The 24,533-nt window shown below is 36.1% G+C and overlaps 3 protein-coding genes across 3 annotated transcripts; 2 read left to right on the top strand and 1 right to left on the bottom strand.

Annotated features, from left to right (window-relative positions):
* Nucleotides 1-1,889: 1,889 nt before the first annotated feature.
* On the top strand, nucleotides 1,890-3,461 carry LOC110717302 (putative pentatricopeptide repeat-containing protein At1g12700, mitochondrial). Its single transcript, XM_021895957.1, has one exon. It carries the CDS (start codon nucleotides 1,890-1,892, stop codon nucleotides 3,459-3,461), a length of 1,572 nt encoding a protein of 523 aa, XP_021751649.1.
* Nucleotides 3,462-4,270: 809 nt separating this feature from the next.
* On the top strand, nucleotides 4,271-6,805 carry LOC110717294 (UDP-glycosyltransferase 76C2-like). The gene is made up of 2 exons (XM_021895950.1): nucleotides 4,271-4,596; nucleotides 5,538-6,805. Exons 1-2 carry the CDS (start codon nucleotides 4,271-4,273, stop codon nucleotides 6,028-6,030), a joined length of 819 nt encoding a protein of 272 aa, XP_021751642.1. The 3' UTR covers nucleotides 6,031-6,805.
* A 533-nt stretch (nucleotides 6,806-7,338) lies between these two features.
* On the bottom strand, nucleotides 7,339-14,644 carry LOC110717942. Its single transcript, XM_021896744.1, has 8 exons — nucleotides 14,006-14,644; nucleotides 10,625-10,772; nucleotides 10,365-10,515; nucleotides 10,047-10,172; nucleotides 9,861-9,941; nucleotides 8,727-8,919; nucleotides 8,337-8,607; nucleotides 7,339-8,021 (listed from the first exon to the last, which is right to left on the bottom strand). Exons 1-8 carry the CDS (start codon nucleotides 14,204-14,206, stop codon nucleotides 7,765-7,767), a joined length of 1,428 nt encoding a protein of 475 aa, XP_021752436.1. The 5' UTR covers nucleotides 14,207-14,644; the 3' UTR covers nucleotides 7,339-7,764.
* Nucleotides 14,645-24,533: the final 9,889 nt, after the last annotated feature.

The following is a 24,533-nucleotide window of genomic DNA, read 5'->3' as shown; positions in this document are numbered from 1 at the left end:
AATATGGATGAATTAAGACCATGTTTAGTTGTACATTAATTAATTAAGGAGAAGACATGAATTAAGACCACTTTGTATTTCCTGTAATTTTTGTAATTGCTTCTTCTGATATTTTTTTTTTCAATAGATGCAAGGTGGAGATGATGGCTATGGAGATGAGTATATATGGAAGTCAGTTTTTTTGGAGTTGTACCAGCTATAATTTAACTGATAGATTTCTTGAACAATGGCAAACTTTAGTCCCCTCTTTATTAATGTTAGAATTTTAATTTTCCTTTTTTTTTGTTTGGTTAACCTGTTGTAGAAGGTCAATTATGTGGTGAGTACTCTATCTGCAACTTTTGAAACGTTAGTACCTTATCTGCAACTTTTGGCAAACGTTAGTACCTTCAATTTGTATTTACTCGGCATTTTTTTTGTTGTTTTTTTTGTTTTTTGTTTTTTTTTAAACAAAAAACTAAAACATGGAAACAAGAAAAAGGTTTTTTCACTTTTCTATTATCAATTTTCAAAATTAATATGAGTTTTTAATAAATTTGACTAATTTTTTATTAATTATATGACATGTATCATATGATTTTGGAAAACATAAAACCAAAAACAGAAAACTACAATGATGTCAAACGAACCTTAAACAAGTAGTTTTTAAACCCGTTCTATATATGGGTTATGTATAAGTTATTAAAATTCACAAAATTGCTTGAATAAATTAGCTAATTGTATGGTAGTTAATCAATAATTCGTATTGATTATAGAGAAAGGTAAAAATGGAGGATATATGGCAAATTCGATTTGTGTTTTTAATTAGTAAAGTAAAGATTTTTTGAAAGTTTTTTTTTCTTGGTTTTGTTTCGATGATCAAATTTTGGTGTATTGTTTTTATTTTTCCACGATTTTTCAAATCAGTCTTCTTATATATGTAAGGGGTCTTGTGATTGGGTAATAATAGAGCACGCAAGATTGGACTTTTTTCAATGGTAAGGAAAATCCCAAACCTTTTGAATCAGAGAAAAAAAAAAATTCAAACTCGGCTCGTTTCACTTGTATTCAAACTTGATGTGTGGTTCGAGCTTTGTTGCTACAAAGTATTTTCTTTACTTTCTTGGGATTGTTTGGAATTGGCGATTGACTGATTTGTTTGACCAGTTAAAAGTATTTGTTTGGCGATTGGCCAACGAATTATTAGTTGTATCTTGTATGCTTGTATGATTGACTTTTTAATTGTTTGTTTAAGCTAGTTGTCTACAACAATGTGGAAAAATCAGCTGTATTGGCTTTTTGCTTTTGGCTGAAAAATTAACGAAAAAAACCAACAATCAAATACGTTTTTGGGTTGTAACCAAACTAAAAAGCCAAAAATCTAAACTCGAGCAAAAAACTAAATACTCTGTATTCGCCAAATATTCCCCTTACCATAACTCTTAGCTCAATCTAACTCGTGCAAATCAGTTTATATCAGTTTAATAACTTAATTGTAATGCAATACGAGTACTCCATATCCAATGTTAATATTCAATGCTTTTGTAGTCTATTTTTCGGGTCGGATATCCGATCGTAGCTCATAGCCCCTTTCGTTGCAACCACGGTGTGCACTCACTTAAATCAATTAAATCATTATGCAGCAGTTTGCGCAATAGCTGAGCAAAGAGTGACAGGAAAACAGAAAAAACAGCAAAAATGCGTCGACTTACTGGTAATTTTCTCTTCATCATCTTCTTCGTTCTGCAAATCCCCAATCTTCCATCATATACTCTGTATTTCAATTTCAATTTCAATTTCAGTTTCGTTTACGAAATTACTCAAATTGTGCAAATGAAATCGATACTTTTGTTGATCGTCAATTATTTATCAATCATGTAAGAGACCAATGTAAATTAGGGTTTTCCGACATGAATATCCCCCTTTCCCTCTTTCGTCAAATGATTTCTGTTCACCCTCTTCCTTCAATCATTGATTTCTGTCAATTATTCACTGCAATGTCTAAATTGAAACGTCTGCAACCTCATTCCACCATTATCGCTCTCTTCAGGGAGCTTGAGTTGTTGGGTATTCAGCCCGATAGACATTCATTGGGTATTCTTGCTAATTGTTATTGTAATTTAGGTTGTGTCGATTTCGGGTTTTCTCTTATGGGTAAATGCCTTAAGCTTGGATATAACCCTAATTGTGTTACATATAATACTTTGATTAATGGGTTTGTTCTTGGTGATAAGTTGTCTTTAGCTAATAAATTGTTGGATAAGACTGTTAATCAAGGGTTTCAACCTAGTATGGCTACATATGCTGCTTTGGTTAAAGGGCTTTGTAGGATGGACCGAAAAGTGGGTGCTATTAAGTTGCTTAGTAGAATGCATTCGGGTCCTTTTAAGCCGTGTGAGTTTATGTACACCACCATTATCGAGTCTCTTTGTAAGGACGGGTTGTTAAACGAGGCATTGGATTTGTTTGCTGATATGAAAAGTGAAGGTATTAGTCCTGATGGTGTCACGTATGCCACCTTGGTTCAAGCCATCTATAAGTCTGGCTCTCGGAAAGAGGCTAAGCGTATGTTGGATGAGTTATTAGATAGCAACATAGGGCCGGATGTTCAGACCTTTACTACGCTGGTTGACATGTTTTGTAAAGATGGGTGTTTATTTGAAGCAGAAGCGGTTTTGCAGTACATGATTGAGAGAGATAAGGCTCCAGATATTGTTACTTACAGTGCATTACTTCATGGATATTGTTCACGTTTCAAGATGAGAGATGCCGAGAAGCTACTTGATCTCATGGCTCAAAATGGTTGTGAGCCTGATCTTGTCATTTTGAGCACTATGATTAAAGGTTATTCCAAGATTGGAAAAATTGAGAAGGCCCGCAGCTTATTCCAAGAGTTTTATAAGAGAGGGATAAAACCTGATGTTGTTGCCTATACCACTCTTATCAATGGCCTGTGTAAAGCGAAAAAACTCAGGATTGCTCGTAATTTTTTCTGTAAAATGCAAGATCGTGGCATTCCTCCAAATGTTGTCACCTATGCTTCGTTGTTTGATGGCTTATGCAAAAGTGATAGTACTGATGTGGCAATGGGAATGTTGAAAGGTATGGAAAGAAAGGGTGTTCAGCCTGATATCACCATCTACAATATCCTACTTGACAGCTTGTGTAAGGCCGAACGGTATGATGATATGTCGAAGTTGTTATCTGATCTTGCAGTCAAGGGTTTGGATGCTGATGTTAAAACGTTCAATATAATGATCAATGCCTTCTGCAAGAAAGGGCTTATGAGTGAAGCAATTCAGTTACTGACTGAAATGGAGGAAAAAGGCTGCTATCCCAATAGTGAAACCTATGATAATATTGTTAGAACATTTATTCACAAGAATAACTTATCGATGGCATTATACTATCGGGATGTTATGGTTGACAAGGGATTTGAAGCTGCTGCTAAGAAATTACCATTATCTAAGAAATCACGATGAAAGTAGACATAAATTAGAAATGACTGCAGTGATGGGCAGTTCTGTTTTTTCTGTCTTATGTAAATGTCAAAGCTCACAGTGCTATATTAACCATATTACACAATACACACCATTTTAATGGCCTTGCTAAATGAAGAAAACTTTACACAACCATGGAATTAGAATTTAGTATGTTCATATATACTTTCTGTTATTTTGAACCGGAATTCTGGTATGTTTGCTGATATTGCTATCTGAAACTCATATATGCCCCTTGTTTTGGCCGAATTCGGGAAGAGAAAGAGGTGATAGCTGCAGGGAGAATGAGGGATATTTTTGCAGAAAAATATAAAAGTAAATTCAAATTCAAACTTGGAAAAACATGTTTTTTTACACAAGTTCCAAATCAAGGGATCAGACGACCAGTGCATGGCAGGGGAGAAGCTGATGAAATGCAGAATTTTGAAAACTAAAAAAAAAAAAAAAAAAAAAAAAACAGCTGTTCAATCCCATGAATAAATTCACATGTTTTGTTTTATTAGTGCTACAATACATGCATGGATTCTTCTGCATTTGGCTTCTTTCAAATATAATTGATAATTCCAACTGCCAAAACTTCTAAGATAAATCCATCAGACGTTGCTACCAAAGTTTAGAATTCTGAATCTTCTATAAATAACCGTAACCATTTCTTGGTATATTACAGAGCTACCAACTTTTGATCTGACCTAATGTCTCAGATAATACCCAAAGTTCCGAAACAGGGAACAACACAGAGGGGGGTAAGATTAGTCTTATTCCCTCTACCCTTGCAAAGCCATGTTGCACCGATGTTCCATCTAGCCACTCTACTCCACGTAAAAGGTTTCGCAATAACCATCATCCAAACTAAATATAGGGCTCTTGATCCTACTCTATTCCCACACTTCACGTTCCACCTCCTTGACGATGATGGCTTGCCTGATAACGCCACTTTCGGACCATGTAATCACACCACCATCCTAGCCACCCTAAACACAAACTGCTCAGAACCATTCAGAAATTGCATATCCCGGATTTTGAGCAAGGACCACGTCGCTTGCCTTATTACAGATCCTATGTGGTCATTCACAAAGTCTGTTGCCACTAGCTTCGGCCTTCCCAGGATTGTGCTCAGGTGTGCTAGCATGTCTAGTTTTTATGTTTATCATTCACTGCCGTTTCTACGAGAAAAGGGCTACTACCCTCTCCAAGGTACTAACCTTGGCAATATTCTATTTCAAATTCTACTCGTTACAAACGTAATCTTTCACTATATATCCATACATACCAACGTAATCTTTCGTTTATTATAGTACTTTGTATCTGTTAAGGAATCATTCGAGATAATATGAGAAAGATCAAATTTAAACTTACAAAATTATGAAACAGGACAAAAGCCAAGCTAAAATAACTAAAGGCTTTCAAATAATCAATATAGAAACAAAAATAATATGTCCAAACTTACCTATCCAACACGTGTAAATACTATAATATGATAACGAACAACCCAGGGCAACACCCTGGCCACACACGTGTCGATGTACTTTACTAAACTGCTTTGAAACAGTTGCTCATGTAAATGCATCATTACTTGGAATTTTTACATGTCAATGCAATTTGTACTTTATTGAAATCCAATGCACTAACAACTAGCAAATGAAATCCTTATTACATTTCTTTTCTTTCATTATTTATCCAAGTCTATCTCACACACAAAAAATATGATTCAGAGTCCAAGTCAGATGAGCTAGTACCAGAGCTTCCCCCTCTCAAAGTGAAAGACCTACCTCAAGAATCAAAACATAACCTCTTGGTTGATATAATTAGAGAAATGGAGAATACTCCAAGGAATCATCTGCAACACTTTCGACGAACTTGAACATTTTTACATAACAAGAGTTCACCAAGCCCTTCCCATCCCTATCTTTACACTTGGTCCAATACACAAAAACTCACCGAGTTTTCATCAAGCAAGCATATGGACACAAGACCATACATCCATTTCATGGCTAGACACACAACCCCCTAAGTCAGTCCTCTATGTTAGTTTTGGGAGCATGGTACAAGTGACTAAAGCCGATTTTGTAGAGTTAGCCTGTGGGTTGTTCGTCGTGGCTCGATTGAGGGATCAAATGAGACTGATCCACTCCCCTTGCCAGAGGATTACTCAGACACAATATGTCAAAGGGGTAATATAGTCAACTGGGCACCTCAACAACAATTTTTAGCCCATCCTGCAGTAGGTGGTTTCTTGACACATTGTGGATGGAACTCGATCATGGAAAGCATTAGTGAAGGTGTACCAATGCTTTGCCTGCCCTTCTTTGCTGATCAAGATATAAACACGAGGCACGTATGCGACAATTGGAGGATCGGAATGGAGCTGGACAAGGGGATTCAAAGGGGTGAAATCGCGAAAGCAGTCAGAAAACTGATGGTGGAAGAAGATGGTCAAGCAATGAGAAGTAGAGTCAGAGCTCTGAAAGAAAAAGCAACTCTTTCAGTAATAAAAGGAGGCTCCTCTTACAAATCCTTGGAAAATCTCACCAACTATCTTATGTCATTCTAATCATGTACTATACCATTTTAACTGTATTTCCTCTGTTCTTCTGTCCTGTGTATTCTCATTGTTATAATGATATGTACGCACCATATTAACAGCCTCGTCGAATGAAGAAAACTTTACATAATAAACCATTGAATTGGAATTGAATCTAGTATGTTCATATATACTTTCTGATGCTTTGAACTGGATTTTCTGTATGTTTATGTTTACTCTCATAAAAAAGTTTGTAGTGTATGAGCAACAAGAATTGTTCTCCCTCAAATTATTGTCATTTTAGGCTAGGACGCGCAAGTAGATAATAGCGTACTTGTTATTTTTGGTAGATAGTGAAAAAAAAAAAAAAAAAATATTAATAGAATGCTAAAGAGTTGGTGGAGGGTCTCACATCACATGAAATAAAAAGAAAGTGATTCGTAGGAATTTTAATGGTGCATGGTAATCGATTCATGGATAACCTGAGCCAATGGTGAAATTACACTCGGGCGCTACCCCTAATCCTCAGGGGCAACTCACACATGATGAATAGAAAACAGTATATCTACTACACAAGTCATAAGTATCAACATTAATTTCACTTGCACGTTAATTTCTCCATTTTCATGTAAAACAAGCCTTCCTAAAATTACATGTAGACATTGTTACAAGTATTTAGAAATGAAAAGGATATACGTAGTACTTAGATTTACAACTGAAGTACATACTATATTCCTTTTTTTATTCTTTGATACGAAGTAACAAGTACGTAGTACTATGTTCGTATAGTTGCTCTTAAAATCTTTTAAACACATTCAAAGACTATAAAATTGAATTGTGTTCTTTTACACGTATCATCCAATTAAAGAAAAAGAGTTGTAGCCATTTTATTTACATACATTTCATGTTCTTAAAATGTAATGAAAACAACTCACTGAAAACATGGACATGGTGTCATGGTGCACGCATATGAACACATGATCATTGATTCTTCGTCCAATGACACTATAGACTTCAATCATGTCACCAATACCCTTGTATACTTCTTCCGTTCTTTTATTATTGTAATGTTTGTACTTCTAGATACTCTACTTTTTTTTCTTTTTTTTGAATAGTCTAAGTGCTCTACTCGCACTCTTCTTTAACCATGTTTTACAAAACATGGAAGCAAAAGAGAGTTTTTATGGTTATACAATTGAAGTTAATTTAATTTTTAAATTGTGATTAGGATAGCTTAATCCACCCTTACCGAATAATTAAAATATATTTTAGGGGATAGGTTGTGAGCCTGTGAGTACAGTTAGACACACTAAAGCACAATTACTTCTAATCTGAATCTTTTTTTTTTTTTTTTTTTTTTTTGAGGAGACTTCTAATCTGAATCTTAGTATCGCCTCAGAACAAAGAGAGAATTGTGTAGAACAAAGACAAGCCTCTACCATTAGTACTTCAAAGATGGCAACTCACTTCCAATTACTCGAACTTCATTAGAAACAACTCACCAATAACTACAAGTAGATTAGACGGGTTTACATCTTTGAACCCTCACGCTTCAGCAGTATCACTAAATAAGTAAATAGTGAAAGCAGAAGCACAAGTAGGGGCACTCAAAAGACCAAAAAAAAAAAAAGAAATAAAAGCTGAAGCATTGTTACAGACAATTAATAATACAAGTCCAGGGAAACATTAAAATGACACAAGACTCGGGTTCCCAAAGAACGGCCTTCAATTTTGGAAGGCGGAGATGATAAGAAGATACAACCCTCAGTTGGACCATACATGTACAAGGCCGTGCCTGTTTCCAGTATATATCTCATTGCGCTCTTCATCATAGAAGAGAGCTGTGATGTCTTCCAAAGCCTCTGCGGGAGTACTCCTTATCCTTGAAGCTTTTACTCGTTTCTTTGAAGAGCTACCACTACTACTGCTACTACAATAATCTTCCAAATTTGAGCAGTTATCTGCTCTTATTTTTGCAAGGCATTTTCCGGTCAAGATATTACTCACATTAATAGAACCAGCTGCAAGACATATTATGGTTAGAGCATAAAGAAATCTGAAAATTTCAAAAGATAATTTTAGCACACTAGTCTAAGACATCACAGGAATAGGCATTCCCGAAGAAAAATGTGGATCTTCCTATGAGAGCAGTGCGAGCAACCAATGAATAATACTTGCCAACAATTATCCAAAAACACTCAACATGTACAGGCAATAATCAAGTTCATTGTCTATCATGTTTCACGAAAAGTATAATGCGCTGTCAATTTCTCAATTCTAAAAAATTTCAATACTGTATAAACCAAAAGCATCAGAAGAAGATTTAGAGGTTTTACCATTTCCTTCTGACAAGGGATCATCAGAATCTGCCTTGCAGTAGGAAATAATAAGATCTTGGTCACTTGTGATATATATGTTGTTTGTATTGCAGTCAGGATGCCACAAGAGGTGGTCCTCAAAGGAAGTGACAAGCTCACCACGGAAGTTCCACACAGCAACGGTTCTATTCCTAAATGTCAAGAATAACTGGTTCTCGTACAGAAATATAAAAGCAGATGGGGTCATAAAGTCGGTTTTACTGACTTCAGTTAACTCAGAGTTCCGTACCTGCAAACAGTGGCAGCATACCATTAGACATAAATAATATTGTTTCTATATAAGAGAATATTACTTAAAAATAAAAAAAATAAAAATAAATAAAAAAAAAACAAGTCAGAGATTTTTACATCAAGAATCTGAAGATTCTCATTTTCCTGCTTGACAAGAAGCTTTTCATTGAATTGTTCGATGAAGTCCACCTTTTTATTACGATGAATCAGATGATTAAATGATTTCAGAACAGTACCATCCTCAATGGACAGTATTTTCAACGGAACATGGCTGGTATTTTTGGTAAATATCAGTAGCATGATCCCTGGGCTGTTTATAGGAACAGAAAGGACACGTGAAGATCAATGCATACAAGAAGACGAGCAAAGCATGTCAGCTACATAAGCAGAAGGAAATCAACATGCTGAAACATAATAAATCCAACAACATTCACATTGACAAGCAATAAAACATATAACATGAGAGGGAAATCAAGACTTTAATATGCTTTAACAGCAATTGCTTTCATTGAATTGTTCGATGAAGTCCACCTTTTTATTACGATGAATCAGATGATTAAATGATTTCAGAACAGTACCATCCTCAATGGACAGTATTTTCAACGGAACATGGCTGGTATTTTTGGTAAATATCAGTAGCATGATCCCTGGGCTGTTTATAGGAACAGAAAGGACACGTGAAGATCAATGCATACAAGAAGACGAGCAAAGCATGTCAGCTACATAAGCAGAAGGAAATCAACATGCTGAAACATAATAAATCCAACAACATTCACATTGACAAGCAATAAAACATATAACATGAGAGGGAAATCAAGACTTTAATATGCTTTAACAGCAATTGCTTTAATTCACCTTAGAGAGCAGGATTAAATTGATTGATAAGATATAAATTAAGCCAATGTACTATAATCATCTTTTGCCAAAAGCATTATCATAATCACAAATAGATGAATGCAGCCTTAACTAATTCACATTTTACTCTATAATAAACTTGATTCTATGTTCACCAACTTCAGTCAAGCATAAAAAGGGAGTTGCAACCACTTTTCATTTTACTCTTTTCAGCAGCCAAAGAATAAAACTAAATATGAAACTCGCTGGCAAAAAAGCAAAAAACTAATACTTGATAGATTAATTAATAATAAGGATCACAGATCAATAAATTACAAACATATTGTCAAATTATGGTTATCAAGCCAGAAAGATTCACATAAGAGAAAAATTATCATTGCAAGAAGGAAAGATTACCTAATCTTAATCTCTTGAACATTTTTGTCAGAAATGGAATACAGCATAGTATAGTTCTTCAAGTCAAAAACCTTGTAAACACTGAAAATGTTTAACATATATCAGTCTATGATTCACAATGAACACAAGGGCAAGAATGATCAAATTCAACCATAAAATATTAAAAACCCAATCATCAAAAGTTACCTATCCTGAGCAGAATATGTGAGGACCTTTCCATTTACATCATCAAACTCCACAAATCCAGGCCACTTTAGCGACTCAGACTCAAAAAGAGCAAACCCAGCATCTGGTTTTCCTCTCTTTATATATCTGGACAATTTTAACAAACAATTTATCATGATCGAATGGGAGAGCTTGTTGATAGACAAACTACTAAACTAAACCAGGAAAAGAGAAAGGAAGGTAACTCTATAGTTTTTTTTTGCCTTGGTTATAACTATTTTAACACCTCGCAGAAACTCATAAATCAAAAGAGATCTGAAAAGATTAAAGTTTACGCACTCAATCCTAGTCGTTCTGCATTTCAAGGAACTGAAATTGTCAGATGCGTATACTGAAACTGTGATAAGAGAATCATTATTTTTGTTGTAGAATAAGCTTCTTATAACTTCATCTGGGCTGACATTCAGAAAACATATTCTCTGGTTGGTTTCTGCAATCAAAAGCACCCATCATTGACCAATCCAACAATCAAGCACACTATTCAATCAATAGACCAATAATATTTACAGAAAGTTGACCACCAGATTCCAGCCACTGACCTCGGCTAAAAGCTGCACAGATACCGGACTGAGCAAGAGCAAAGACAATGTCATGCGCTGCAACAATTTCAATAATTTTAGATCTCTTCCTGAGAAAAGGCAATATTGTAGGACAGTGACCTTTTGGATCATGCGTGTCATACTCTTCCTGTAGCAAAACAAAAAAGGCTTAGATACAGGGAAATGATATTTTATTATTTTTAATAGATTTAAACTTGCTTGCTTTTTGGGCGGTCTCCAACACATGTTTGACCACCACTAATCGACTATATATATTTAATAATGTACAAATGTAAGCTGTGAATATTCGATACCTGGATACCACACATTGTAACGATTCTAACAAAATCCCATGTAATAAATTTTGTTTTCTATGTAAGTAGCAACAGACAGTCAAAGATTTTTTTAATTAAAATTGGCGCATGACTATGGTTAAGATTAAGATGGAGTGCTTTTGCTTTACCATTACCCAACGCATACATATCCTACTTTTAGCATCGGGTAACGATAAACAAAAAGGTGACAGCAACTGGCCAGCTGATTGAGCCAATCCAACAAGTTAAGAGATTTAAGATTTGAAAGCAAGGAGCAAAATTGGTCTCACTAACTTATTTAGCAATCCAATAGAAGTGGCCAAACTAAATCAACAAGAGAAAAACTTGCCAAAATAGATTTAGAAACAAAAAACTTAATGAATCAAAAGCTAGGAAGAGCAGAATGGAAGATCAACAAGAAGATCTGAACTCTTAAATGAAAGGAACCTTGATAGAACTGTTTCATTACTTGTCAACAACTGCATACTCCGTACTTCTCATCATGAAGGCAGCTAACCCACCCATTGCATTGTCCAGTATCTACCCTAGGACAATTGTTTTCTTAAATAAAGAAGGAAAAAAATTATGATGATATTAAAGTTGATTGACATTCAGAACGGAGGACATGGATCGAACTATATAATGTGAAATGACCACCAAATTATATTGAATTTTCAACACAGAAGTATATTCCTGAAAATTGAACAGAGTTTTTATTTCCAAGTGAGGTGCAATGTCAAAGATATCACCCTTCCCACTCCATTATCCTCTTTCCTTACAACCTTATACTCTAACTATCAGGTTATCTCTGGTATTTCAAGGCATCATCCCTCATCTTATCACTCAATGAAAACAAGGGCAAAGTACACATGTAATCAACTATATCCTCAACATCATATACAGTAATACAGAGTAATAACTACAGGCCATGTTAGATAAAATCTTTAAAAATTCTTTTTCTTAAATGCTTCCAAACCTTTAGACCTTCAAATTAATCAGCAAGGAAGACATAATTATCTTCCACTTAAAGCAAACTGTAAACGCAAAAGCAAGCTATCATAGCCAGTAAAAAATTTAACAATCACCTTTAGAGTCACAGTTAAACACTTAGACTTAATGGAAAGCATAAGGACATAATGTGCATTTGCTTTTTAGTTCCAATACAGATGAGCACCAACTGTATAGTGGACTCATGTAAAATGCCATCCAAACTAAAACTAATTCAAATTTCAAAGGTCACATATATCATACTTAAACCTACATTTCACTTACACAAAAACAAGGAAACTTAAAAGGTAGATTTTGTCAAAATACCAATGCAATGATTCACACCGTGAGGTAAATTTCAGGCCCAATCAAGCCATCCACTCTGTATCACGTATTACTTTGATGACCATCAATGTAACATGTAAATGGAAATCAAAATCAAGAAGCACAAGGAACAAAGATTTCTAAGAATGTAAGGACAAAATGAAGGAAAAGAAGAAATCTAGTTTAACAAAGAAACTAGAGATTAAAAAAAATCTAATTAAACATATTCAATTCCCACTTCCTATGGAAATGAAAAAAAGAAATGCCAAAAACATAAGTTTCCAAAAATTTTAAACAAATTTAGGAAATGAGGAAATATAACTAGCAACTACGAAGCAAAACAGAAATAAAGGAACTCTTAACTACTACATTTTTTTACAAAAAAACTCCCACCCACCCCCCACCCCTGTTTCTCTTCCGAGCATCAATTCCCTCTTCCTACAGTTTAATATACTCCCCCGGAATAGATAAAGAGAGGAAAGGGAAGGAAATAAAAAGCAAGAGAGAGGCTGAGAACACATTTGAAAACTTTATTCTCCACTATTTGGTGTCTTGAATCTGCAAATATATCACGTAGAAAGATAGCAATTACAATAAGTGGTAGGTGCAAAAGAAAACTACATATCTTGAAAGAATCATAAATATAACTCCCCTCAATTGAGAGATGGGATCAATCAATAATCCCATAAGTAGGGTGGGCTACTGGGCTACATGAACCACAAGTGATTATTTCGTATCCAGAAAAATGTTCCTCCTCCAACCTTTACGAGATGGGATCATATAAGGTAATTCAACTACTCTGCAGCCAGCTGCTGCATGCAGTATCTGTTAGGATATTGATTAAGAATGTAATACTTTGCTCAACTGATGATTATGTAACCCTTTCAACTGATCATGAACCAATCAACCCAAAAAATTACTATTATATCTCACTTTTTTCCCGCTTTCAGCAAGGTTATTGAAAGAGAAAATCCATATAAGAAAGGTGATTCATTCCCTTCATCTGAAATATGTCCCGACCAATTCCAGACTTCCAGTAAACTCCTTATTTCCTTTTAGCTTAAAAACATTTTAAGAAAAAGGTCCTCCTTTCTCTAAAACACCACTGAAAAATGCTAAATTTGGGCTTTCCTACCAAAATCCACAATGACTCCACCTCTTATCCTCAAATCATATCATAATCCACACCAAAGCTCATACAATTTTCAAATACATTGCCTACTCATGCTACCACCATTCCTCAAGCTCATATTTGTATCATTCAATTGAGTAGAACATCAACGTTCCCATAAAAGATCCAACATCGGACACAGTTAACCGAAAAATACATGGACAACGACCATGATCTTCAAACCTGTAAATCCCTAACAATACTTCATCCCTCACACGATTTACTCTCACATTTCATCTTACCACTACCATATTCTATCCTACAATACCATACACTCCGAACCCCAATTCAAAACCATACAAATCTCCTCCATTGAAACCCAAGTTTAAATTCAACTAACTCAGTTAAATTATGTAATCCACAAATACAAGCACAACTTTCCACAAACCCTAACACAGCAAATCAAGTAATATAAGAAAACCCAATTGCAAATTTAGGTTTTCAACCCTCAAACAAACAAAACAAAACAAAATTAGGGTTTCATCATGCTGATAAGCTTAAATCAAACGCAAGAAAACAAATGCAAGACCAAAATAAGATACCAAATACCCTAAAATTGGGGGAAAACAGCGAGAAAACCCTAACCTGCAAACTAATATTACGGAATCGTTCTTGAGCATCACTCATACTAAAAGAACGATCACGTTTAGAGCAAATCTCTCTCCTCTGAAGCTTCCTAACACTATTTACAAACCCATCAACACCACCACCTCTCGGCCGCTTTTTCGCCACGACTCGTCGAACGCTGCAAGGCCTAGGGCTCGCCGATATTCTTCTCCCATCCATTGTTTCTCTCTCTACAATTCGAGTATCAAAACCCCAGAAAAATCGACAAATTCCCAAGCTTTTAGCAGCTAAAAACCCACATTCGGCATCAAATTGAACACCCAATTAGTTGAAAAATAAAGGGTTTTTAATTAATTTTTGAGAGAGAGAAAACAAAATCAAAAGCATGAGTTTTTCAAACCCCAGATGAAAATCAACTTAACAGGATCTAGGGCTTTTTTCCTCTTCTTCTTCAACCCTTTTCCTCTCTCTCTCTTATTGAAGTAGTGATTGAGTAACAGTGAAGAAGAAGGAGAGTTTGCGTCGATTACTTTCTCTCTCTTCTTTCTCTCTCTACTCTCTACTCTCTCTCTCTCCTGCGTTGAGGAAGAAGACAGGAGAATGTGGGGAGAGGGAGAAGAGAATTATAAAAAGGGGGAAAAATTTTACAGAGAGAAAACAAGGAACAAAGAAAGAGTAGAACGATTTCCCTAGAAATTGTTTAAATAAAAATTAATTTCCAATTTGCATCGTTTAAAAAACTTATTCCCTAAATAGTGTCCACGTACTTCTTATACACGTATTTTTTTTTAAGGGTAAAATCGCAATCGATGACAGCGGTATTTTTTTTTTAAATTAATTTCCAATTGGGTATAGTATTAGCTTTGTATTTTTTTTTAAGGGTAAAATCGCAATCGATGACAGCGGTTATACAAACTAGTTCTTACACACGTATTTTACCGCATCTGACATCTCCCCCCTGTCCGAGTGTCTTCCACTCTTCCTATTTCTCTCTCCTCAAGTTTCACTGTTGTTTTGTTTTTTCATTTCAAACCTTTTCTTTCTTCTTAGATCTTCTCACTCTTCTTTCTCTCTCTAAAACACCAGTTTTTATTTGTAATTGTATTGTCTTCAAAAAAAAATTGTAGTTTTGTATTGATTTTCTTAGTAATTTCGTACAATTAAAAATTTTGGGTGATTTTATTTTGATATAATCTCACTATTTTTTGGGTAATTTTGTTTTGATTTAATCATTTGAAACACAAGTTTATTAAGAGTATAAAGACGTTGAAACCAAAGCCGACTTATGATGAAATTGAAGATGAAGATGATGTTGAACTTGAGTAGAGTAGAAGATGACGGAATTCATGGATGAAGTTGAGAGCTTGGACGCCATTAAAATTGCTGCGATTTAATATCACTATTTTTTGGGCAATTTCATACAATTATGAATTCTTTTTTTTTTTACTTCATGTTTTAATTTTAGGGAAATATCTCAACATCAACCTCAAGAACTTCAAACAATTTTGCAGAAAGAACATAAAATCGTTGCCAACAATTGCGGTTTTGCAAATGTAAAACCGCTATCACCAATTGCGGTTTTAAACCGAACCCAAAAAAAAATACAAAGCTAATACCCGATCCTACGTGGACACTATTCAGGGAATAAGTTTTTTAAACGACCCAAATTAGGAATTAATTTTGATTTAAACAATTTCTAGGGAAATCGTTCAGAAAGAGTAGATTTGGTTTTCAAATTTTGGGGGTGAATTTTTTTTTTTTTAAGTAGGGAACTTATAATGACCCTTTTGACTATCATATGCTCAAATTTCAAGTGAAATTTTTTCAAAAATCTTGGAGGGGAAATGGTAAGGGTAACCTTAACCTACAATAAAAATCTAGATGGAGAAGTATTGCCGCATAAGGCCTATTTTGCCAATGTAACAAATATGATGATATTTTAGTAAATAATGGAAACATGAGATAAAGTTATGGTACAAAATTTATGGCAAAAAGTACCACTACATGCATAATGGTGCATTAAATGTACCACTACATGCATAATGGTGCATTAAATGTACCACTGTACCATTATGAGGAGGGAAAAAAATTACAAATCCCAAAATACCTTCCTATAAGCATGTAAAATACATAGGCTCTATACGCCTAAATGTACTCAATCTAAATTAAGAAAGATTATGAAGCGATGGTATAAGAAAATAATAATGATACTCCGTACAAAATATCAGAGAGAGAATGGATATATTGTGATTATTTCCTATTTGAAGATGAATTGTTTGGTATTTTCTATCATCTAAGAAATGAGATTGGAAGGTAATGTTATTTTAGTTCAATAAAAATAAATATAATAATTATCTTTAGAGACTTGTAATTTTTTAGAGATAATGTGAGAAATTTATGGAATATTTTGTACCGAGTATCAAATGTGTTTGGTGCTAATAATCATAAATATCATTTTTAAGAAGATTTGTTGAATATTTTCCTTTAAAGATACATAATATAAAGGTAATCTCGTGTTTATCGCTTCATGCTTAGCTAATGTTGTGCGTTAAGACCCTAAAGGAAACATTCATTGCCTTATCGATAAGGCAATGTTCGTTCTTTGATCGGCCTCGCTACATAATAGTTCATTTTGACCGTTGGTTATCATCTTTATTCTTCCACTCCTTATAACTTTTGCTTTATTTCTCTCAAAAAAAAAATCGCTTTATTGCATTTAATGGGTTTAATTAAATATTTTCTTTTATGCCTCTATTATTTATACTTGATGTTAAGACGTTACATTAAGTATTTTTGCTTATTATTCAACCCATTGATTTGGGAGTTACGGGTATTTACAATTTCTTAGAGATCTTGTATGTTCTTAATGCCTTATCATTCTATATATGTAGACTTATAGAGTATATGTGTTAATTGAAAAGGCACACATTCCTTCTGTTCTTTATAGACATAAGTCCATGCAACTCCAAGCTCTCACGCAAGAGTGCATTTGTGGGAAGAGCGACGTGTTGACCTTAGAGAACAAATAGATGAATACCGTTTTCAGGAAATGGACTACCACAACGCAATTTTTCATTGCTGATTTTATAACCCGTCTTTATTCCAACAACTAATACCGCATTAAGGGCGAAGCCGGGGGCTGGTGGAGGGCCAGCCCAACTTTGTGGCTTTTAAACTTACTCTTGGCCTCTACAACATTTTGTACATAAACTAAGTATCTCAAGGTTAAATTGAAGTGTAGCTTTTGGCATAGTGATATTAGGCCTCCAGCTTTAAATTTTCACTCTCCAAGATGCCGTGGTCAAACTTCTTTAGGATTAATCTGCTAGCTTCGAAACTTTGTGGACTATTTACATTAAAGGTAACATTTTTATATTTGCTAAACTTTGAGTGTGAACCTAAACTACTACTATATGCAAAAATGTATAATTACAATTCCAATAAGTGTTAGGGCTTGTTCTCATTGACTGAAATGAGCTGAACCCTGAATTGAACTTATTAGAGCTGAAATGAATATTTTATAAGAGAAAGAAATTAGGAACTAAACTGAACTTTTTAGAGCTGAACTGAACTATCTGATGAGAATAGGCCCTTAAAAAAATAAGTTAATAGTATCATGCATTAATTATAAGCAATTCAACAAATACATTTATATTTTTTAAATTAAAGTATCAACAAACTAACCAGCTTCATAACTCTATAATCTTTGCGTTCCCATTGGCATTAACCATGTTCAGCCATATGATGCAACCATAACCACAACCACCTCACAATTTTTTGATTTTATTTGCAATTTACCACCCATTTGAGTATGCCACACTATTCTTTACCCTCTTTAATTAGCAACTAGTTAATCTCCATCATATATATCATACTTCATATATCTTCAACATCAAAACTCACATAAACCCCACCATAATCATGTGTGCAAGTAACATTCACGGCTACAAAAAGCTCCTATCGAGTCCCTTGTAAATGACCTAACGAGTCGCCTAAAGGCGACTCCACAGCCAACGACACAATAAATTCCAACTTTAGGATTCGTCGATAGCTTTTATATAAGTTGGCTATTAGTTGTTAGGTGACTCTATATGTTAAGCTATTATGTTGCTTGTATTGAAAGAGGTGACTCTATAGGTTAATCTATTGTGTCGCTTTTGTTAAGAGGCGATACGTAAAAAAATCAACATTTTTTCCAGCTGTTTTTATTAGCTCATATAATATCAATGTTTGACACTTTGCATGCTTGATCTCTAGTTCTTTGCCTCGAAGGTTGAAGTTCTTACCATTATGCCAAAGTTATATGTATGAAAAATGAGAATGTAACTATTTCAAATACTACGTAATTGTAACAATCAACCTATCGAATCGCGTCTTACGTATTAGGTGACTTATTATGTAGTGGTCATATATTAAATCACTCTAACAAGTTAGACATTTAGAGTTACCTGTATATAAGGTGCGACTTATAAACCTATCGAGTCACTACATACTTATTAGGCGACTTGTTAAGCTGGGGTTAAAATCAACAAAACTATTATGGAAAATATAGTGTTTTACTACTATTATAGAGAATTTTAACATTAAAACATAGTTTCTCTGGGTTTTTTTTTTTAATTGACACATTTCTATTATTATGCTTGCCAACACATGTTTTTAACGATTAATATCTCAAATTATCATCATTATAAAATTATAAAAAGTGGATATTGATAAAATATATATTGAAACGATTCAAACAAGATCCCACATGAACATGTTTTATCGTAATATATAAATCACAAAAGTTAATCAAAGCGTGTTGTATAAATAGTAAAAAGGTCAAACGGTGTCAACTAAAAAAAGGGAAAATATGCCGCTTGAATCGAACCACATCACAATGGTGGTGATGGACAAGAATGAGGATGTCATATTGTGAGAATTAGGATCATTTTCAACAAATAATTCTCAATTACTTTTCCACTTTATTTGATTTGAATTCTCTTAAGTCTAATTGGCCCCTCAACGTTTTAGCCTATGATATGAATGAGTCCTTTGTTACTATAAATCAATAGATATCATTACATCGCCCACCCACCAAGGAAGAAGCCATAATGATTTAGGAGTCGCTCTATTTATTTTTTTTTATTTATTTATTTTTTTTTTTATTTTTTTTTTTAAGGGAAGCAATGACCTTGATTACGAAATACTTGAAATGCAAGAGCTCTAGCACCTTAGCAAGCCTCTTCATATCCCTACATTATAAAATGTAGAAAATAACTCTTAGGAATAGTGTGCTACCAACTATACTTTTAAAAATATGTACAAAAATGTGTATTTACTTTTTTACCCTCATTAATATGTTTGTCTCATTAATATATTTAATGTTTTTTTTTTCATCAAACATATCATCAATTAATTCAAAAAAAAAATATTTAACAAAATATTGTAATGCCTATTTTAAAATATTAACATTATACTTCATATGTTATTATTATTATTATTCAAAAAGATAAAAAAAAATTGTATTTACGAAGAGATTGTTTATTACCAAGAGACTTTATTTTTACTCCTTCGTGGTTGCTCTTCTTATTTACAATCTTGTCGTCCTTTAATTGCAACATTATTGTTAAGGTTTATTAGCTTTTGAATTGTACGTTGTTTGATGACACATAAATAACATTATGGAGTTTGAATAGGATTCATATGAAATAGTGATATTTAAGCAAATATTATCAAGAGATGTAAAGAACTTAAAAATCCTAAAATCAAGGGAAATCGATGGAAAGAAAAAAAAAAAAAAAAAAAAAAAAAAAAAAAAAACTGGTACGGAGTATTAATTATGAAGAGATTTTACAGGGAAAAATATAACTAAATGGTTATTGATTTATTATTAGATTTAGATATTAGGTGGTTGTAGAACAATAAAATAAAATTAAAAAAAAAAAAAAAAAACTTAGATTATTAAGTTTTTAGCTAAAATGAATATTTCACATAATATTACTCCATATGACCAAAGCTCAAAAAAAAAATCATTTGAAGAAAAACACGCTAGGATTTATTGAATCATGCAAATCAATTAAATATTATTTAATAATAATTTTGAAATAACAATGTCAAACTTTTGAGAGTTTCAAAAAATAATTGTCACCTTTATAATACTTCTACAAAGTCACCACATAGGCACATAAACCAAATTGTACGTACTAAAACTAGCAGGTCTACCACTCAAACCAAAGGGGTAAATATATGCCAATATAACTTCTCTACAAGAGCCAACTCCTTTGTGCACATCACGCGCGTAGGCCACCCTAGTTATATAAAAATTAAGGGATTTGTTAAACATCGCCCACAAATTACTACATAAAGCCCACAAAATTCACTTGGTTTCCCAAAATTGCCCTTGACCTTAAAAAAAAAAAAAACACTCACACTCTCATCACTCATACTTTCATCACTCACACTCTCATTGCTCATCTTCTTTCAACCTCTCTAAAAAAAAAATTCAAAATAACGGCAATGTCGAGGCGGCAAGGCAAGAAAGTGGCGGCGGCGGCGGAGGGAAGGATGTCCCAAGGTGGAAAGGTATATTTTGTTTAAAAAAAAAAAAAAAAAAAGGGGAAAACCGCCGTGAACGCGGTGGGACGCCCTGGCTGGACGCCCAGCCGGCGGTGGTGGCGCCAGATGCAGACGCCGCCACCAGTTGGCTGGCGCCTGGGCTGGACGCCACCGCCACGGTTGTGGCGTTTAGTCTAAGCGCCGCAGCCGTGGATGTGGCGTCCAGCCCAAACGCCAGCCAACTGGTGGCGGCGTCTGCATCTGGCGCCACCACCGCCGGCTGGGCGTCCAGCCAGGGCGCCCCCCCCCATTTTTTTTTTTTTTTTTTTTAATTTTTTTAAAAAATTGTTTTTAAATTTGTTTTTTTTTTGTAATATAATTTTGAATTGTTTTTATATTTTGTTGTTTATTTTTATAAATTTTTTCAATTTCGTTGTATTTTTTCTACGTTTATATTTTGTTTACTATTATTTGTTTGTTTTTAGTGTATTTGATTTGCGATGATGATTATTTATCGTATAAATTTTTGTATGTTTATATATTTTAAAATTTTGTGTAGGGTCGTCATGGTGGGGGGAAGAATATAGAGCTTCTTAGTAGAAGTTATTCAGTGGAGAGGTCGGGGCATAGACATGTCAGATCCCGTGGTATTTCGGCCTCAGTTCGTAGAGAACGGATCCACCGTCGGGATGAGGATGACGATGATGATGCTGAGGAGGGTGACCAGGAGGAGGAGCAGGAGGAGGGCGCAGATGAGGATGAGGATGTGGACGATGGCAGTGGACCGTATGATGATTACGGTCCATTCAGTCAGAGGGTTGATGACATGTACGAGACGCATATGGTGGAGGTGCGTAAGGGTAGAGGTGGTAGGTTTGTTAGTAGATCTGGCACATCATCTGCGTCCACTGTCTCTGGGGCAAGCAGGAAACGGTCGAGGGCGGGTAATGATTCTTGGGTTGTTAGGAGTGAGGTGCCCGGTGGGCCTGTTGACGGGAGTGTGATTCCTAGCTTTCTAGGACACATAGCTGCCCGTATTTGGGAGGACCAGGAGAGGCCTTCAGTTACGGGGTTGTTGAAATGTCATACCCGGGAAAAGACTTGTAGTTTTTTGCGTACATGGGCTGAGGCCTGGCCGGCGGAGAGCGAGATGTTCGAGCGACTGGAGGGCACTGGGGTGAAGCACGTTCCTGCCACCATGCACGATAAGATTGACAGTACGCTGATCACGGCTTTCATTGAGCGATGGCAGCCGGATACAAACTCTTTTCACCTTCCGTTCGGTGAGATGACGATCATGTTACATGACGTCGAGGCCATTCTGGGGATTCGTGTTGAGGGTAAACGACTTTGTGCTGTGGCTGATGCGGATCAGGCAGATTCGCTGGCGGAGTTGTTGGCGGTGGACAGGGCTGCACTGTACACCGAGGCGCTAGGTGTTTGGGAACACGGAGGTGTGAAGATCGCATCTGTGTTGCAGCGGTGTTTGTACCCGAGTGCACGTAGGACGCCCGACGCACAGCTGAGTGCTTATGTTTTTCTACTCCTCGGATGTACCTTGTTTCCGGATAAGAGCGGCGGAAACAAGCTCAGGCCACGCGACATCGTAGAGGCGTGTGACCCCGACAGTGTAGGCCAGTTTTCCTGGGGATCGGCTACGTTGGCGTATTTGTATCGCCAACTAGGATTTGCGAGTCGGGCTGACGCGGAAGGTATCACTGGGTGTCTGACTCTATTGCAGACTTGGATATACGAGTATTTTCCTGCATTGCGACCACATCGTGACCCAGTTCCTATTGATGAGGGGATGCCGCGTGCTTGTGCGTGGAGTCCGCGCTCGGAGAAGAAGTCCGTTGACCGCCTCCGATCGATACGGTTATTGCTGGACAGGCTGTCCCCCTTAGAGGTAACGTTTATTTATAGAGTCTACATTTTATTATTTGCACATATTATATTCATGTTATTATATTTTATATGTTGTAATTGTACAGGTGAACTGGATGCCTTTCGGCCCGAACCCTAGTGTTAGGGTACCCAGGACCCTGTACACGGGACTCATTCAGTATCGTGACATCGTCGAAGCGTACATGCCCCAGCGTTGTCTTCGCCAGCTTGGATTTGTCCAAGTTGTCCCTCCTCCCCCGGCGTGCCCGATGAAGGCGGTCCGACCTGCATCGTCGAGGGAGTACGTCGTGGAATGGCCGGATATCATGACCGGGACGTGGGACCAGTTTCCGATGGTGGCTCGATTATGGACAGCGGAGTTGCAGCGGCCGCCCTCTGGGGTTACTCCCATGTGTGACCATTACTACATGGAATGGTTCAACCGGTATTCGCACCTGAGGTTGATCGCTGATCTCGACCACAGCGATGATGATTATGTGCCACCGCCTACTGCCACGGAAGCGGTATGTCTTTTATTATATTTATCGTTGTCTTTTAATTAAGTTTTATTTGTTGTTATTGTATTTCATCTTCTGTTTTTTGTTGTATGCAGTGGATGGGAAAGATAATGCAAGACGTTCAGAAACTCTCTCTTGAGAAGGACAGCATGAGTGCAACAGGGAGAGCTGTTGTTGATAGTCTGGAACAGACCCTTGCGCAGTGGGAGTCGTCGTCGAGGAGGGATTACTGATGGTTATTGTATTTTATTTATAGAGCATTATGTTGGACATTATGTTGTAAAATTGTAACATTTTAGATTGTTCTTTTAGCTTCCAACTTAAACATATTATCAGTGCTGTTTTTAAATTTTGATATAACCGTTCGTGGATCCGCGCAACTTACCCATGCAACATATAGAATGCAGTAAGCAATACAATATAAAATATTAATGTTCTCATTAAAAGAGCAACGTACAAATAAGATTACAAATAAAGAATGTAAACAAGAAAAACTAAAATGCAGCTAGGGTGTTCCATTCGTGGATCCGGTCATTATATAGCGCATCCCAACCCTCTACGCTCGCTGTGCGAATGTTGTACCACCGAGGTATAATCGGTGGCACCGGAAAATCGGTTGACATGTCTAGTCGGATGAAATGTCTGTATGACGACCCAAGAAACGCAATAGCTAGCTCTCTGACCGGTGTGGTGACAGTCTCACGCGACCGCCAAGGGAGAACCGTGGTACAAGGATAATAAGCTTGACTATGCACTCCCAGGCCGAAATGCATGACTGCGCATTTGTAAATGTTTGCAACGGCAAACAGATCTAGGGGCGCGTCAAAATAATGATTTTCGCCGCAAGGTCCACCTCCCCACCGGATACGCCGGAGAGCGCCATCCAAGTCATCCTAGGAGCCGTCTCATCCCTGATGATTGCATGACCAATCAGAAAGTTCTGGTTCGTTGGAGCCATCCCAACCATCTCAACCAGAGGGAACTTGTACTTGTTTGTCTTGTACGTTGAGTCGATCAAAATCACAAATGGCCAAGACTTGATCATATCAGCACAATCAGGATGCACAAGGAAAATATGAGTCACCTCCGCTGTATCTTCATCAGAATCAAACCAGAACAGGTAACCACGTGATTGTGCCTGGTGTAGCAGCTGCTGTATAGGGTTCCTTCCCTCTGACCGTTCAAACCTGAGTTGCTGTCTGACGTTGTAGATGTGTCTTCGGTTTGGATGGTCTTCTGGAAATTTCTCTAACACAGATGCTAATATTTTAGCAGGCTTCACTTGAGCATCACTCATTTCTTTCACAACTAGTTTCGCAGCAGGACTTAAGCCGCTCAGTTGTCGATGACCCTCTTCATATACTATCATCTCATGGTTGTGATACCCCCATTTAGAGTAACCTATCACTTCCCAACCGTCACGACTCCGTAGTTGTCGAACCTTTACTCTGAACTCACACCCACAACCTTTCCGCTTTGTGTCAAACCGAGTGGCTGTACGAAAATCTCTTTCTTCTCTTTTGCGATAACGGTCACATCTCAAAATGCGATCCATTCTACCATCCCGTTGAGATTTATGAGTTGCTACTACCAAGCAAAATCCAGCT

The sequence above is a fragment of the Chenopodium quinoa genome, unplaced genomic scaffold (assembly GCF_001683475.1).
Source record: "Chenopodium quinoa cultivar QQ74 unplaced genomic scaffold, ASM168347v1, whole genome shotgun sequence".
NCBI lineage: Eukaryota > Viridiplantae > Streptophyta > Magnoliopsida > Caryophyllales > Amaranthaceae > Chenopodium > Chenopodium quinoa.
This window is presented reverse-complemented; position numbering and strand designations above follow the sequence as displayed.

Coding starts and splice junctions, on each gene's coding strand:
- LOC110717294 (XM_021895950.1), top strand. CDS start 4,271: ATGTTCCATCTAGCCACTCTACTCCACGTAAAAGGTTTCGCAATAACC. Junction 4,597..5,537: donor CTTCCCAGGATTGTGCTCAG/GTGTGCTAGCAT, acceptor AAGTGACTAAAG/CCGATTTTGTAGAGTTAGCC.
- LOC110717942 (XM_021896744.1), bottom strand. CDS start 14,206: ATGGATGGGAGAAGAATATCGGCGAGCCCTAGGCCTTGCAGCGTTCGA. Junction 10,516..10,624: donor CTGTGCAGCTTTTAGCCGAG/GTCAGTGGCTGG, acceptor TTTTGATTGCAG/AAACCAACCAGAGAATATGT. Junction 8,022..8,336: donor TCCCTTGTCAGAAGGAAATG/GTAAAACCTCTA, acceptor TATGTCTTGCAG/CTGGTTCTATTAATGTGAGT.
- LOC110717302 (XM_021895957.1), top strand. CDS start 1,890: ATGAATATCCCCCTTTCCCTCTTTCGTCAAATGATTTCTGTTCACCCT.